The following is a 17,949-nucleotide window of genomic DNA, read 5'->3' as shown; positions in this document are numbered from 1 at the left end:
CATCCCCATCACCTAGATAACATCCCCACCACCACCTTCCACCTCCTCATCGTTGTCATCACCATTACATTGTCATCATCATCATCAATAACATTATCATCATTCAAACCGGTTCCAATTCCTGCTATTATCTCAATAACTTGAGGCGAGATTTGTTTTAAAGGCTACAGCGTGTGGTCTCATGTTCTACAATCATTGATTACCTTATATGCTTAATTGCTATGATTGTCAATCTTAAAAATGTAACGCAACATGCGTAAATTACGCACATGTTTGCATTACATTTGCTGTTATTATGGACTTCACTGGTTTTATATAATTTGCTTACCGGGCTCTAAACAAAGTCGCCAATATACTACATAGAATGAACGCGACAGTCTGCAGTGGAGGGTTCAAGAGAGCATGATGTCAGCGAAATCATACTATCCGGGGGAAAGCCCATTTTTTCTTTCGATTTCAGAATTTCATTTGTCTGCCATAGTCTATTACAAAATAAGACATTCGTTAAATATCTGGCAACGGGTTTGGGTCGACATCATATTTGTTTTCCTCCATTTGAACCCTTATCCATCCTTGTACTGTATTTATGTTGGAATAAAAAAGTGTCGCTGTTCATGGGAGACGCCATTGCGCGCAGTCCGAGGTCCGAATAGCCAAACCCTGTTTCATATCTGTGGATGTACTGCGCATCAATGGACACGACACTCGAACCTGGGACAATGTTTGCTAACTGCATTTAATGCAATATATTCTGATCACTTATTTTAAATAACGCCGCGGTATTTGTCTACATTATGTTGATATTTTTGCCGTAATTAACTGCCCTTGCTGTCTATGCACCCACAACCAGCCATTTTACAAGTCGAGGGTTCGAGCCCTGTAGGGAGCGCAGCCCGACAGCTGGCAGAAAGGGCGATGTAGGAAACTTTACCGGCATATTGTAATTTATTTCACTAACTTAATTGTCTGGACATACACTTGTCAATATAACAGGTGTGGGATACGCCCGGTATACTGTCCATACATTTAAAACTGGATAATAAACTACATACTCCACCCATAAGTCACTCTCTGCATAGACACTGGCTTACCCGAGCTGTGGATACTTCCGGAAGACCAAATATGAATGAGAGGCGGACTAGGTAGGAGTGGAGATTCTGCGCGCTGCCTGCTCCGGGAGCAGAGAGAGGTGGGAGCTCATGGCGTCGCAGCATTCGGCTTCGGTTAATTCTATCTGGGATCCTTGGGCCGTCCTAACTTTAACCCCTACCCATACCTTAATTAACCCTTAACCAAATGTAAACTTTAATGGGGTAGAGACGTCCCAAGGATCCCAGATAGCAAGGACCATTCTGGGTCCGACTAGACTCAATCCATGTTGAGTAAACAGTGGGCAGCTACTGCATATGGTACGAGATCAGATCATATCACCATTTAATCCAAGGGCATGTAACCTTAGAACATGCAAAATATGGATCTCTGTGTGTGTGTGTGTGTGTGTGTGTGTGTGTGTGTGTGTGTGTGTGTGTGTGTGTGTGTGTGTGTGTGTGTGTGTGTGTGTGTGTGTGTGTGTGTGCATGCTCGTGTGGGAGCGAGAGAGAGAGTTATCAGGGTGTCCTAATTGTTGTGAGAATCAAGTGTTCATCTCTATACAAATAAAGAAGAAAGGTCAATATTATACCTACACTCTCTCTGTCTCTCCCACACACACACACACACACACACACACACACACACACACACACACACACACACACACACACACACACACAGTGGGCCCTGGGTGTATCAGTTAGGACTCACCTCTTCAGTAGGTCACTGCACTCCAGGTGCTGTTGGGCTGGCAGGTGACCCGGTTGGGTCCATCCAGCAGGTGGTTCTTCTTACAGAGGTAATAGATGGCATCACCCACATCGTACTCAGTCCTCTGTACCGCCACCAGGTACCCCTGGTTCACCTCCTGGGGGGGCGGGCACCACACCCCTGGAACAGGAGAGAGAGGGTCACTGTATATGAATTGGCAAGAGATGTTATTCTCTGTTTAGGCCAAAAGGTGGCAGTAAAGCACTATGAAACATAACAACCGACATTACAGTCTCTCTCACACACAAAAAGACACACACACACAAAGTAGAACGATTTCAAGTGCAGAGTACAATAACCTCCTCCGCAAAATACACAAATACACACACTCACACTCAAAAGGCCCAATCCATCCACCCACACGCCAACCATCAAATTCCATGGCTCTGATGCTCTCCCTCTGCTTGCTCTCTCTCTCTATCAAACACTATATATTATAAAACACACACACATACTTTGACAGATGGGCTGAGGGTACTGCCAGGTCTGATCAATATTACAGAGATTCTCACTGTTTCCCACCAGCTCCCTGGGGAGAGAATGGGGGGAGGGGGAGCGGGAGAGAGACAGAGTGAGAGGGGGTGGTTATTATTTGCCAGCAGCATACCACCCTGCACACCACTGCTGGCTTGCTTCTGAAGCTAAGCAGGGTTGGTCCTGGTCAGTTCCTGGATGGGAGACCAGATGCTGCTGGAAGTGGTGTTGGAGGGCCAGTAGCAGGCACTCTTTCCTCTGGTGTAAAAAAATATCCCAATGCCCCAGGGCAGTGTAGGGTGCCGTCTTTCGGGTGGGAAGTTAAACTGCTGTGTCCTGACTCTCTGAGGTCATTAAAGATCCCATGGCATTTATCAGTGTCCTGGCTAAATTTCCAATCTGGTCACCTAATAATCCCTAGTTTACAATTGCCTCATTCATCCCCCTCCTCTCCCCTGTAACTATTCCCCAGGTTGTTGCTGCAAATGAGAACATGTTCTTAGTCAACTCACCTGGTAAAGAAACAGATTTAAAAATAGATATGTCTAATTGACTGGTAATACACTAAGCGGTGAAGCAGGGGTTAAATGTTTCAGAAAGTGTGTATTTTGCATACAATACATGATTCCAACTGACATATGCATTGGGATGTGATACATTATTAGATGTGAGTCAGTAAAAAGCATATTAATGGCCTAGTTAACAACAGTAATGCAGACAGCCCAGTCTCTACATAATGAAGTTACTCCACTTCTACCCCTTACCACCCATCTCTCTCTATCCTTTGTCTGCCATCCTGTCTCTCGCTCTCCCACCCTGCCTCTTCTAACCTCTCTAGCTTGCATCCCTAACTTCTCCCTCTCTCAACCTCCCTCCCTCCCTCTCTCTCTCTCTCCCTCCCTCTCTCACCCTCTCTCTCTCTCTCTCTCTCACCCTCCCTCCCTCCCTCCCTCCCTCTCTCTCACCCTCCTTCTCTCTCTCTCTCTCTCTCTCTCTCTCTCTCTCTCTCTCTCTCTCTCTCTCTCTCTCTCTCCCTCTCACCCTCCCTCCCTCTCTCACCCTCCCTCCCTCCCACTCTCTCCCTCCCTCTCTCACCCAGACAGAAAGGTGTAGCGGATGGTTGTTCCAGCGACTGTGGATCCATCGATGCTGAAGGTGTTGGTCAACTCCTCAGGTAAAGGACATGAGACCTGGGGGGAGGTGGGGGCTACAGAGGGGGCAGACGTAGACGCACATGAGGGAGGGAGGAGGGAAGAGAAGGGTGGAAGAGCGAGGGAGGAGAGAGGAACAGAGAGAGGGAGGAGGGAGAGGGTGAGGGAGGGAGGAGGGAAGAGAGGGGTGGAAGAGCGAGGGAGTAGAGAGAGGGCGAGGGAAAGGGAGAGTGAGAAGCACATCTGTAACAAAAGACATTTGTACATTCTGTTCAACTGATTCACACACACACACACACACACACACACACAACACACACACACACAGGGTGCTGATGATATTTTGCAGTGCCTTCAGAAAGTATTCACACCCCTTGACTTATTCCATATGTTGTTGTGTTACAACCTGAATTTAAAATTGATTACATTTAGATTTTGTGTCATTGATCTACACACAATTTCCCATCATGTGGAATTATGTTTTTATACATTTTTGCTAATTAATAAAAAATTCAAAGCTGAAAGGTCTTAAGTCAATAAGTATTCAACCCCTTTGTTATAGCAAGCCTAAATAAGTTCAGGAGTAAACATTTGCTTAACAAGTCACATAATAAGTTGCATGGAATAACTCTGTGTGGAATAATGGTGATAATTAACATGATTTTTGAAGGACTACCTCATCTCTGTACCCCACACATACAATTATCTATAAGGTCCCTCAGTCGAGCAGTGAATTTCAAACACAGATTCAACCACAAAAACCATTGAGGTTTTCCAATGCCTTGCAAGGGTCTGGGTAAAAAAAAAGCAGATATTGAATATCCCTTTGAGCATGGTGAAGTTATTAATTACACTTCAGATGGCGTATAAACACAATCAGTCACTAAAAAGATTCAGGCGTCCTTCCTCAGTTGCCAGAGAGGAAGGAAACCGCTCAGGGATTTCACCATGATGCCAATGGTGACTTTAAAACAGTTTGTCACACCCTGATCAGCTTCACCTGTCCTCTTTATTGTCTCCACCCCCTCCAGGTGTCGCTTGTTTTCCCCAGTGTATTTATCCCTGTGTTTCCTGTCTCTCTGTACCAGTGTATTTATCCCTGTGTTTCCTGTCTCTCTGTACCAGTGTATTTATCCCTGTGTTTCCTGTCTCTGTACCAGTGTATTTATCCCTGTGTTTCCTGTTTCTCTGTGCCAGTGTATTTATACTTGTGTTTCCTGTCTCTCTGTGCCAGTGTATTTATCCCTGTGTTTCCTGTCTCTCTGTACCAGTGTATTTATCCCTGTGTTTCCTGTCTCTCTGTACCAGTGTATTTATCCCTGTGTTTCCTGTCTCTCTGTACCAGTGTATTTATCCCTGTGTTTCCTGTCTCTGTGTGCCAGTGTATTTATCCCTGTGTTTCCTGTCTCTCTGTGCCAGTGTATTTATCCCTGTGTTTCCTGTCTCTCTGTGCCAGTGTATTTATCCCTGTGTTTCCTGTCTCTCTGTGCCAGTGTATTTATCCCTGTGTTTCCTGTTTCTCTGTGCCAGTTCGTCTTGTATGTTCCAAGTCAACCAGCGGTTTTCCCGTACTCCTGCCTTTGCTATTTTCTTTTTTCTAGTTCTCCCGGTTTTGACCCTTGCCTGTTCTGGACTCTGTACCCGCCTGCCTGACCATTCTGCCTGCCTTGACCACGAACCTGTCTGCCACTCTGTACCTCCTGGACTCTGATCTGGTTTTGACCTTTTGCCTGTCTACAACCATTCTCTTGCCTACTCCTTTTGTATTATTAAACATTGTATGACTCCCACCATCTGCCTCCTGTGTCAGCATCTGGGTCTCACCTTGTGTCATGATACAGTTAGAGTGTAATGGCTGTGATAGGAGCAAACTGAGGATGGATCAACAACATTGTAGTTACTCGACAAAACTAATCTAAATGACAAAGGAAGTCTGTACAGGATGAAAATATTCCAAACATGCACCCTGTTTGCAATAAGACACTGAATTAATACTGTATTATATGTTTGGGGCAAATCCAACACAAACACATCACTGAGCACCAGTCTTCATATTTTCAAGCATAGTGGTGGCTGCATCATGTTATGAGTATGCTTGTCATCGGCAAAGACTAGGGAGGTTTTTTGAACAAAAATAAAATTAATAGAGCTAATTACAGGCAAAGTAAAAAGAGAACCTGTTTCAGTCTGCTTTCCAACAGATACTGGGAGACAAATCGCCTTTCAGCAGGACAATAAACTAAAATGCAAGGCCACTGGAGTTACTTACTAAGATAAGATGACATTGAATCTAAGTAACCTAGTTACAGTTTTGACTTAAATTGGCTTGAAAATGTCTAGCAATGATCAAAAATGAACTTGACAAAGCTTGAAGAATTTAAAAAAGAATAATGGGCAAATATTGTACAATCAAGGTTTGCAAAGCTATTAGTCTCACAGCTCACAGCTGTAATTGCTGCCAAAGGTGATTCTAACATAACATTCTAACTCAGTGGGTTGAATATATTTCTTTAATCAAAATATAGTATTTTTCATTAATAAAAAAAAAACATGTTTCTTCCACTGAGACATTACAGAGTATTTTGTGTAGATTGTTGGCAAAAAAAATCTATTAAATCTATTTTAATCACGCTTTGTAACACAACAAAATGTGGAAAAAGACAAGGGGTGTGAATACTTTCTGAAGGCCCTGTATGTCATTCACTGGTGGTGCCTATGTGCTGTTGAGCATAATACCATTCATAGCCTACACACATACAGAAACACACATTGTTGAAAGACACACATATCAGCATGTAACTAATGTGCATAATAGGGTTAATAGAAAATACAGGAACACAACATGCAAATACACACACAGACAAACACACACACAGAGCAGTGTTTAGCTAATGTGAATAACGGGATTGAGAGAAAGTTAACAGCTGGAGTGCATTGGGAAAGTACTCAGATGCCTTTCTCCACATTTTGTTACGTTAGTTTTATTTTAAAATATATATATTTTAAATGTGTTCCTCGTCAATCTACACCCATAATGACAAAATGAAAACAGGTTTTTAGACATTTTAGATATTTTATTAAAAGTAAAAAACAGAAATACCTTATTTACATAAGTATTCAAACCCTTTGCTATGAGACTCAAACTTTAGCTCAGGTGCATCCTGTTTCCAGGATTTACATAAGATGTTTCTACAACTTCACTGGAGGCCACCTGTGGTAAATTCAATTGATTGGACATGATTTGGAAAGGCACACAACTGTCTATATAAGGTCCCACACTTGACAGTGCATGTCAGAGCATAAACCAAACCATGAGGTCAAAGGAATTGTCCATAGAACTCAGAGACAGGATTGTGTCGAGGCACAGATCTGGGAAGGGTACCAAAACATTTATTTAGCATTGAAGGTCCTCAAGAACCCAGTGGTGTAAGAAGTTTGGAACCACCAAGACTCTTCCTAGAGCTGGCCGCCAAGCCAAACTGAACAATGGGGGGGAGAAGGGCCATGGTCAGGGAGGTGACCAAGAACCCGAGGGTCACACTGACAGAGCTCCAGAGTTCCTCTGTGGAGATGGGAGGACCTTCCAGAAGGACAACCATCTCTGCAACACTCCACCAATCATGCATTTATGATAGAGTGGCCAGACAGGAGTCACTCCTCAGTAAAAGGTACATGACAGCCGACTTGGAGTTTGACAAAAGGCACCTAAAGACTCTCAGACCATGAGAAACAAGATTCTCTGGTCTGATGAAAGCAAGATTGAACTCTTTGGCCTGAATGCCCGGAGTCACATCTGGAGGAAACCTGGCACCAACCCTACGGTGAAGCATGGTGGTGGCAGCATCATGCTATGGAGATGTTTTTCAGAGGCAGGGACTGAGAGACTAGTCAGGATCGAGGCAAAGATGAACGGAGCAAAGTACAGTGAGATCCTTGATGAAAACCTGCTCTAGAGCTCTCAGGACCTCAGACTGAGGCGAAGGTTCACCTTCTAACAGGACAACAACCCTAAGCACACAGCCAAGACAACACAAGAGTGGCTTTGGGACAAGTGACGGAATGTCCTTGAGTGGCCCGGCCAGAGCCCGGAATTTAACCCAATCGAACATCTCTGGAGAGACCTGAAAATAGCTGTGCAGCAACACTCCCCATCCACCCTGACAGAGCTTGAGAGGATATGCAGAGAAGAATGGGAGAAACTCCCCAAATACAGGTGTGCCAAGCTTGTAGCATCATACCCAAGAAGAGTTGAGGCTGTAATCGTGCTTCATCAAAGTACTGAGTAAAGGGTCTGAATACTTACGGAAATGTCATATTTCAGTGTGTGTGTGTGTGTGGGGGGGGGTTCTAAATTTGCCTAAACGTCTGCTTTGTCATTGGGGTATTGTGTGTAGACTGATGAAGGGGAAAAAACATAGTAATCCATTTTAGAATAAGCCTGTAACCTAACAAAATGTGTAAAACGTCAAGGGGTCTAAATACTTTCTGAATGTACTGTAGGTGTGAGATGACACAGCAGACAGGGAGAAGTGGAATGGGGGGGACTCCTCTTCAGGATACATAGCGGTCAACACCTCGCATGTCCCTTTAACTGGCCAGGTGACTCATATAACAATAACCTTTGTAGGTTAAAGGTGTTGCAGGTAGTCATAGCTATGAGTCAGGAAAATGAATATCATCTGTGAAAACAGGAATCTGAAAATAGATTATGGTAACTAGCTGATAAGCACGCATACTGCTGCAGAGAGAGAGAGAGAGTGACAGAGTGACAGAGAGAGAGAGTGACAGAGTGACAGAGAGAGAGCAAGAGTGTTATAGAGTGACAGAGTGACAGAGAGAGAGAGACAGTGGCAGAGAGAGAGAGAGAGATGCAGCATTAGTTGTGTAATCGCATGGATGGCTCCTGGAAGTATGAGAGCCTCTCGTTCGTGGAAATTTAAATATCAAGAGAGGCTCTTTGTAGGGGAGTTGAAGTGACCTCAGATTTATAGGGAGGGATGTTCGATGGGTGGTGTGATATGCAAAGTAACGACAGCAGGTAGAGAGAGGCTCACTTCTGTGTAAAACTCTCCCATAGACACACATGAGCAACAACAAAAGGGGTCAGTTCACTGAGTGTTTTTGAAATATATCTAATCCTATACGTAGCTCTATAAATTCTGTATGGGCAGGGTGAGTGAGTTGAGTGTGTGGCTGTATGGGGAGTGAGTGTGAGTGCCTGGAGCTGGGTTGGTTCAGTGTTCTAACTGTGGCCCTCCTCTCTCTGTGTGCTCTCCAGCCTCCCTCCCTCCCTGCCTGCCTCCCACACAGCCAGGGCCCAGTGTGAAACTACTGTTGGCTGACAGGTAGCTCTGTCTTAAAGGAGTGATAGTGAAAGCAGAGAGATGTCCATAGATGACCAGGTGGTCAAAGCTGTGCACCTCTTTCCCGGTCAAGTCCACCCCATGCGCGCACACACGCACACGCACACACACACACACACACACACACACACACACACACACACACACACACACACACACACACACACACACACACACACACACACACACACACACACACACCCCAGTTCTGCTTCAACAAACAAACACACTAAATAGCCCAGAGCTGCTTGCTTGTCCTTGGCTCTCTCTGAGGGGAGAGACCTTATCAGGGGCCTCTCAGATGGAAAGGGATGAGAGGAGAAGAGGATGAGAGTAAGAGAGGATGAGAGAGGAGAGGAGAAGAGGGAACAGCATGGCCCAAAGCTGCATGAGCAAGAGAGCTCTCTGACTGTGATCCGTCGCCCACACACACACACACACACACACACACACACACACACACACACACACAGCTCTTTGACACTTTATCTGTGATCCACTTCCCACACACATTCAATATATACACAAAATCTCTTCCTTTCTCTCGCCCCCCTCTCTCTTCCCCCCTCTCTCGATCTCTCTCTCTCTCTCTCTCTCTCTCTCTCTCCCCTCTCTCTCGCCCCCCTCTCTCGCTCTCTCCCCCCTCTCTCTCTCCTCACCCTTTCTCTCTCTCCCCCCCCCCCACTCTCTGTCTCTCTCTCTTTCTTAAACTCACACACATACACACATCTATTTGACACCCTGACAGTGATCTACCGCCCACTGCCTCTCAATAAGCACGATGTAGCACAGCTCGAATACACACAGGAAGACACCCAGCCAACCTACTGCCTGTCTCTGTGAAGGAGCTCTGTGAGACTGGGACATGGACACACACACACACACATGCACACACACATACACACACACACAAACATATCACACTATAAGTACACACACACACAAACACAAACATATAACACTATAAGTACACACACACACACAAAAATGCACAGAGGACACGAATGCATGCAGACCTTCACACTCTTAAAATACACACTTGACTCACACACTGAAACACACAACAGTTAAATAAAGGTTAAAAGAACCCAGCCAGGAGGAGATGAAGACTAGAACATGCTTGTTCACCCTATCTGGCACAGACACTGTGAACTAATCAAGCCCTGCCTCTCTCTGGACTGCAGTCCTAGTATCAACAGCTGATAGTCCCGTTGCTAAGGCAATTTAGAGAATGGGCCCTGGTTACACAATGTCTCAGTCTATGCAAACAGACAAACTGCCAACAAAATAACACCATCACAGAGGGCCTCATTCCTGAGGTACACACACACACACACACACACACACACACACACACACACACACACACACACACACACACACAGAGAGAGAGACACCTAGAACCTAAAAGGGTTATCCTATGGGGGCAGCCGAAGAACCCTGGAGAAAATAACCCTTTTTGAAAAACTACTTCTGGGAAAAAAGATAAATATAATAGAATATGATGTAACACATAGAAATGGACTGAATAGACCAGAGGGAGTGAATTATGTTTTATTCCATTCACTGTGCAGTATGTGCTTTCCATTCCATTCTTTGGGTGCGGCAGGTAGCCTAGCGGTTAAGAGTGTTGAGCCAGTAACTCCCTTGAGCAAGGCAGATAATCCCCCAACAACATGGACGTCAAGTAAGGGAGTCCCCCGCACCTCTCTGATTCAGAGGGGTTGGGTTAAATGAGGAAGACACATTTCAGTTGAATTCATTCAGTTATTTAACTAACTAGGTACCCCCTTCCCTTCCCATTCCCTATTTCCAGGGTACTTCTAATGAGCAGAGATAATGTTATCTAAATTGCATCCAGAACATTCTGCCTCTCTGCTCTGTTCTTGTACCCACCTGTGCAGTTGGGATCATCACTGCTCCATTGTCGGTCGCCTTGGCAACGACGGATGGCTGCATCCAAGCCATTGGGCAACATGTAGCCTGTGTCACAACGCACCTCGAGGAGGGCAGAGAAGGAGGGAGTGGGAGAGAGGAGGGAAGCAACAAACTGAAAAGGCACTTCCAGATGGGGCATCACTGGTGATGATGTAAAGCCATGTCAAGTGCCCTCATTTCCTCATTTGGAACACACATGAATATGTGCAATGATTAAAATAATTATCCCTCGCAGCTAAGGCTCAACTGACAAACCAGAACACACACACGTACCTGGAGCCACACAGCTGAGGTCCAACAGACAAACCAGAACACAAACACGTACCTGGAGCCACACAGCTGAGGTCCAACAGACAAACCAGAACACACACATGTACCTGGAGCCACACAGCTGAGGCCACACTGACAAACCAGAACACACACACGTACCTGGAGCCACACAGCTGAGGCCACACTGACAAACCAGAACACACACACGTACCTTGAGCCACACAGCTGAGGCCACACTGGCCGTCACAGACACTGGCGCACAGTCCTTGTCCTGTGTACAGGGTTTTGGACACGTCCTTCTCCGCTCGTTACCCAGCAGCCTCACTGGACACGCATCAGATGCCTGGACTAGGAGAGAGACAGAGGTGGAGAGATGTGGCCCTCTAGCTCAGTTGGTAGAGCATGGTGAATGCAACGTAAGCATAGTGGGTTTGATATCCGGAACCACCCAAATGAGAAAACGTTTTTTATGTCTGCAAGTCACGTTGGATAGAAGTGTCTACTAAATGGCATATATTATTATGTCAGAGGTCATCAACCTTTTCTTGCCCAGGGACCCCCTCCCAGGTAAACCGGCCACCCAGGGACCCCCTCCCAGGCAAACCGGCCCCCCAGGGACCCCCTCCCAGGCAAACCGGACACCCAGGGACCCCCTCCCAGGCAAACCGGCCACCCAGGGAACCCCTCCCAGGCAAACTGGCCACCCAGGGAACCCCTCCCAGGCAAACTAGCCACACAGGGACCCCCTCCCAGGCAAACCGGACACCCAGGGACCCCCTCCCAGGCAAACCGGCCACCCAGGGAACCCCTCCCAGGTAAACCGGCCACCCAGGGACCCCCTCCCAGGCAAACCGGCCACACAGGGACCCCCTCCCAGGCAAACCAGCCACCCAGGGACCCCCTCCCAGGCAAACCAGCCACCCAGGGACCCCCTCCCAGGCAAACCGGCCACCCAGGGAACCCCTCCCAGGTAAACCGTCCACCCAGGGACCCCCTCCCAGGCAAACCGTCCACCCAGGGACCCCCATCATACGTTAGCCCCCCAAATAAATTGCATGTCTTGTCTTATCATCAGGTGAATGACAATGGCAAGGAGAAGTAATCAGTATTTTAAAATGAATAGATCTGATAGACTGTTTTTCATTATGTTGACCTCTCCACATTGTAACGGGAAGAGGAAGTGTAAACTCTATCATTGCCTATTAGCTAGAAAGGTCACTCCAAACACATTTTCACTAATAGCTGCTGTTTAGCTGGTTATACAAAGTTTAGCCCTGTGTTGGGAGAAATGTATGTCCAAGACAAGTCAAGAAAGCTTACTTTCTTAATTGGCTCCAATAAGTGTAATTTCCTCAATATTAGGAGTTGAGAAATAAAGTTGGCATCATTAGATAGAAGATATTCTCCTATTTTCTACTGTTGATATGTAATTCAAAATTCCTACCAGCAAACCTACCAGCATTTTTACACTTGCTCCTGTCTGTTCTAGTTCTAGCCTGCCCTAACCCTGAGCCTGCCTACCATTCTTTACCTTGTCACACCATACTGTATTATTGACTCCTGCCTGCTCTGACCCTGAGCCTGCCTGCCACACCCTATCTGGATTACTGACCTCTGCCTGCCCTTGACCTGTCGTTTTGCCTGTCCCTGTCCTAGTGATAAACTTTTGTTTCATCGACACTGTCTGCATCTGGGTCTTACCTAAAACGTGCCATGTACAGAATAAAAATATTCCCAAAATGCATCCTGTTTGCAATAAGGCACTAAAGTAAAACTAGATATTTCATTTTCAATAAATTTGCATTTTCAACATTTCTAGAAAAGTGTAATAGTCCAGGAGTATGAATACTTTCTGGAGGCACTGTAGATAGATGAATCAAACCTGGAATGGAGTACCTTGCCCAGGAGAGTAAAATGGAGAGGTCGGAACATGAAATCATGGTTGAAATGTGAACTGAAGTTGGAATCAGATGGGGCCAGCTACCATAGCTGCAAGTAGGGGTGCTGAGGGTGCTGCAGTACACTGCCCTACCATAGCCGCAAGTAGGGGTGCTGAGGGTGCTGCAGTACACTGCCCTACCATAGCCGCAAGTAGGGGTGCTGAGGGTGCTGCAGTACACTGCCCTACCATAACCGCAAGTAGGGGTGCTGAGGGTGCTGCAGTACACTGCCCTACCATAGCCGCAAGTAGGGGTGCTGAGGGTGCTGCAGTACACTGCCCTACCATAGCCGCAAGTAGGGGTGCTGAGGGTGCTGCAGTACACTGCCCTACCATAGCCGCAAGTAGGGGTGCTGAGGGTGCTGCAGTACACTGCCCTACCATAGCTGCAAGTAGGGGTGCTGAGGGTGCTGCAGTACACTGCCCTACCATAGCTGCAAGTAGAGGTGCTGAGGGTGCTGCAGTACACTGCCCTACCATAGCTGCAAGTAGGGGTGCTGAGGGTGCTGCAGTACACTGCCCTACCATAGCTGCAAGTAGAGGTGCTGAGGGTGCTGCAGTACACTGCCCTACCATAGCTGCAAGTAGGGGTGCTGAGGGTGCTGCAGTACACTGCCCTACCATAACCGCAAGTAGGGGTGCTGAGGGTGCTGCAGTACACTGCCCTACCATAGCCGCAAGTAGGGGTGCTGAGGGTGCTGCAGTACACTGCCCTACCATAGCCGCAAGTAGGGGTGCTATAGCTGCAGCACCCACTGAAAAATATAAATGTAAAAAATAAATACAAAATTGGTGAACTGGGCCTTTATTACTCCTGTATAAGTGGGGAAATTCACTTACAAATGCAAATGCATTCAATAAGTTTGTAGCCGGGAGTGTATCCGCATGCCCCAACCATAACACACAACCAAAACCACAGCCTATGTCAATACAACAAAGACAGGAACAAATATTCAATATACTCGTCTCCAGCAAGCATATCTCTATGGTCACCCCCAAAACCAATTCTTCCTTTGGCCGCCTCTACTTCCAGTTATCTTCTGCCAATGACTGGAACGAACTACAAAAATCCCTGAAACTGGAAACACTTATCTCCCTCACTAGTTTTAAGCACCAGCTGTCAGAGCAGCTCACATATTACTGCACCTGTACATAGCCCATCTATAATTTAGCCCAAACAACTGCCTCTTTCCCTACTGTACTTATTTATTTTGCTCCTTTGCACCCCATTATTTCTATCTCTACTTTGCACATTCTTCCACTACAAATCTACCATTTCAGTGTTTTACTTGCTATATTGTATTTACATGGCCTTTTTTTGCCTTCACCTCCCTTATCTCACCTCCTTTCCTCACATTGTATATAGTCTTATTTTTCTACAGTATTATTGACTGTATGTTTGTTTTACTCCATGTGTAACTCTGTGTTGTTGTATGTGTTGAACTCCTTTGCTTTATCTTGGCCAGGTCGCAATTGTAAATGAGAACTTGTTCTAAACTAGCCTACCTGGTTATATAAAGGTGAAATAAAAAATAAAATAAATCGCCACGCCAGCTGTGACACCAGAGATTCTGGGTTCGAGCCCAAGCTCTATCGTAGCCGGCCGCGACCGGGAGGTCCATGGGGCGACACACAATTGGCCCAGCGTTGTCCGGGTTAGGGAGGGTTTGGCCGGCAGGGATGTCCTTGTCTCATCGTACAGTGAAAGTATTTCCCAACAGTGCAGTAATATCATTAATAATAATATTGTAAAAAAAACACAAGAAGTAAGTTGAAACACGAGAATGCAAATATATATATATACACAGTCAGTGCAAGCACCTTCTTCAGTGTGCAGGGGTACTGTTGAGGTGGGTTTAAACTTAAAAAGTGACTGCTAGCAGGATATACATGTAAACAAGGCTGAAAAGTGACTGGTAGCAGGATATACATGTAAACAGGGCTGAAATGTGACTGGTAGCAGAATATACATGTAAACAGGGCTGAAAAGTGACTGGCAGCAGGATATACATGTAAACAGGGCTGAAAAGTGACTGGTAGCAAGATATACATGTAAACAGGGCTGAAAAGTGACTGGTAGCAGGATATACATGTAAACAGGGCTGAAATGTGACTGGTAGCAGGATGTACATGTAAACAGGGCTGAAAAGTGACTGGTAGCAGGATATACATGTAAACAGGGCTGAAAAGTGACTGGTAGCAGGATATACATGTAAACAGGGCTGAAAAGTGACTGGTAGCAGGATATACATGTAAACAGGGCTGAAAAGTGACTGCTAGCAGGATATACATAAAACATGGCTAAAAAGTGACTGGTAGCAGGATATACATGTAAACAGGGCTGAAAAGTGACTGGTAGCAGGATATACATGTAAACAGGGCTGAAAAGTGACTGGCAGCAGGATATACATGTAAACAAGGCTGAAAAGTGACTGGTAGCAGGATATACATGTAAACAGGGCTGAAAAGTGACTGGTAGCAGGATATACATGTAAACAGGGCTGAAATGTGACTGGTAGCAGAATATACATGTAAACAGGGCTGAAAAGTGACTGGTAGCAGGATATACATATGTAAACAGGGCTGAAATGTGACTGGTAGCAGGATGTACATGTAAACAGGGCTAAAAAGTGACTGGTAGCAGGATATACATGTAAACAGGCCTGAAAAGTGACTGGTAGCAGGATATACATGTAAACAGGGCTGAAATTGACTGGTAGCAGGATATACATGTAAACAGGGCTGAAATGTGACTGCTAGCAGGATATACATGTAAACAGGGCTGGAAAGTGACCGGTAGCAGGATATACATGTTAACAGGGATATACATGTGAAAAGTGACTGGTAGCAGGATATACATGTAAACAGGGCTGAAATGTGACTGCTAGCAGGATATACATGTAAACAGGGCTGAAATGTGACTGGTAGCAGGATGTACATGTAAACAGGGCACTGGTAGCAGGATATACAGGGCTGAAAAGTGACTGGTAGCAGGATATACATGTAAACAGGGCTGAAAAGTGACTGGTAGCAGGATATACATGTAAACAGGGCTGAAAAGTGACTGCTAGCAGGATATACATGGAAAGTGACCGGTAGCAGGATATACAAACAGGGCTGAAAAGTGACTGGTAGCAGGATATACATGTAAACAGGGCTGAAAAGTGACTGGTAGCAGGATATACATGTAAACAGGGCTGAAAAGTGACTGCTAGCAGGATATACATAAAACATGGCTGAAAAGTGACTGGTAGCAGGATATACATGTAAACAGGGCTGAAAAGTGACTGGTAGCAGGATATACATGTAAACAGGGCTGAAATGTGACTGGTAGCAGAATATACATGTAAACAGGGCTGAAAAGTGACTGGTAGCAGGATATACATATGTAAACAGGGCTGAAATGTGACTGGTAGCAGGATGTACATGTAAACAGGGCTAAAAAGTGACTGGTAGCAGGATATACATGTAAACAGGCCTGAAAAGTGACTGGTAGCAGGATATACATGTAAACAGGGCTGAAAAGTGACTGGTAGCAGGATATACATGTAAACAGGGCTGAAAAGTGACTGGTAGCAGGATATACATGTAAACAGGGCTGAAAAGTGACTGGTAGCAGGATATACATGTAAACAGGGCTGAAAAGTGACTAGTAGCAGGATATACATGTAAACAGGGCTGAAAAGTGACTGCTAGCAGGATATACATAAAACATGGCTAAAAAGTGACTGGTAGCAGGATATACATAAAACAGGGCTGAAAAGTGACTGCTAGCAGGATATACATGTAAACAGAGCTGAAAAGTGACTGCTAGCAGGATATACATAAAACATGGCTGAAAAGTGACTGGTAGCAGGATATACATGTAAACAGGGCTGAAAAGTGACTGCTAGCAGGATATACATGTAAACAAGGCTGAAAAGTGACTGGTAGCAGGATATACATGTAAACAGGGCTGAAAAGTGACCGGTAGCAGGATATACATGTAAACAGGGCTGAAAAGTGACTGTATACCATCTTATACCATTTTGGGGGATTTTCTCAGACAGATAGTGTACTTCCTGGATGGCTGGGAGTTCGCCCCCAGTGACGCGTTGGGCCGTCTGCACCACCTTCTGTAGGGCCTTCCGGTTGAGGGCGGTGTAGTTGCCATTCCAGACGGTTCTACAACCAGTTAGAATGCTCTCGATGGTGCAGCTGTAAAAGTTCCTTGTGATCTGAGGGGCCATGCCAAATCCTTCTTCACAACTGTGCTGGTGTGAAGGGAGCATGTTAAGTCCTCAGTGATGTGGACAAAGGAACGTGAAGCTCTTGACCCTGTCCACTACAGCCCTGTTGATGTGGGTGGCCCCCCTGTTTCCTATAGTCCACGAACAACTCCTTGGTCTTGCTGATGTTGAGGGAGAGGTTGTGTCTTGCCTAGTGTAACGGCCGTTGTTGGTGGAAGAAGGTGAGGACCAAGGTGCAGCGTGGTGTGTGTCCATATTTATTAAAATGAACACAGAAATAACAAAAAATACCAAAGAGAAACGACCGAAAACAGTTCTGGCTGGTGTAGACACACAACAGAAAACAATCACCCACGAAACACAATAGAAAACAGGCTCCCTAAATATGGTTCTCAATCAGGGACAACGATTGACAGCTGCCTCTGATTGAGAACCATACCAGGCCAAACACAGAAATAGCTAATCATATAAAAACTAACAGAGACAACCCAGCCAACTCACGCCCTGACCATAATAAAACAAAGACATGACAAAAGAACTAAGGTCAGAACGTGACACCTAGTTAAAAAAAGGTTCAATAAATAAATACAAAAATAGTGCACAGGGGCAGTGTCATGCTGAAACAGGAAAGGGCCTTCCCCAAACTGTTGCCACAAAGTTGGAAGTCTAGAATGTCATTGTATGCTGTAGCGTTAAGATTTCCCTTCAATGGAACTAAGGGG

At 45.6% G+C, this 17,949-nt stretch overlaps 1 protein-coding gene across 1 annotated transcript; it reads right to left on the bottom strand.

Moving 5' to 3' along the window:
- Positions 1 to 1,807: 1,807 nt before the first annotated feature.
- LOC139406058 (protein lev-9-like) lies at positions 1,808 to 17,269 on the bottom strand. The gene is made up of 7 exons (XM_071148521.1): positions 17,023 to 17,269; positions 11,313 to 11,446; positions 11,193 to 11,270; positions 10,748 to 10,901; positions 3,433 to 3,544; positions 2,319 to 2,392; positions 1,808 to 1,983 (listed from the first exon to the last, which is right to left on the bottom strand). The coding sequence occupies exons 1-7, from the start codon at positions 17,267 to 17,269 to the stop codon at positions 1,808 to 1,810; spliced, it is 975 nt and encodes a 324-aa protein (XP_071004622.1).
- Positions 17,270 to 17,949: the final 680 nt, after the last annotated feature.

Source organism: Oncorhynchus clarkii, chromosome 3 (genome assembly GCF_045791955.1).
Source record: "Oncorhynchus clarkii lewisi isolate Uvic-CL-2024 chromosome 3, UVic_Ocla_1.0, whole genome shotgun sequence".
Classification (NCBI taxonomy): domain Eukaryota; kingdom Metazoa; phylum Chordata; class Actinopteri; order Salmoniformes; family Salmonidae; genus Oncorhynchus; species Oncorhynchus clarkii.
This window is presented reverse-complemented; position numbering and strand designations above follow the sequence as displayed.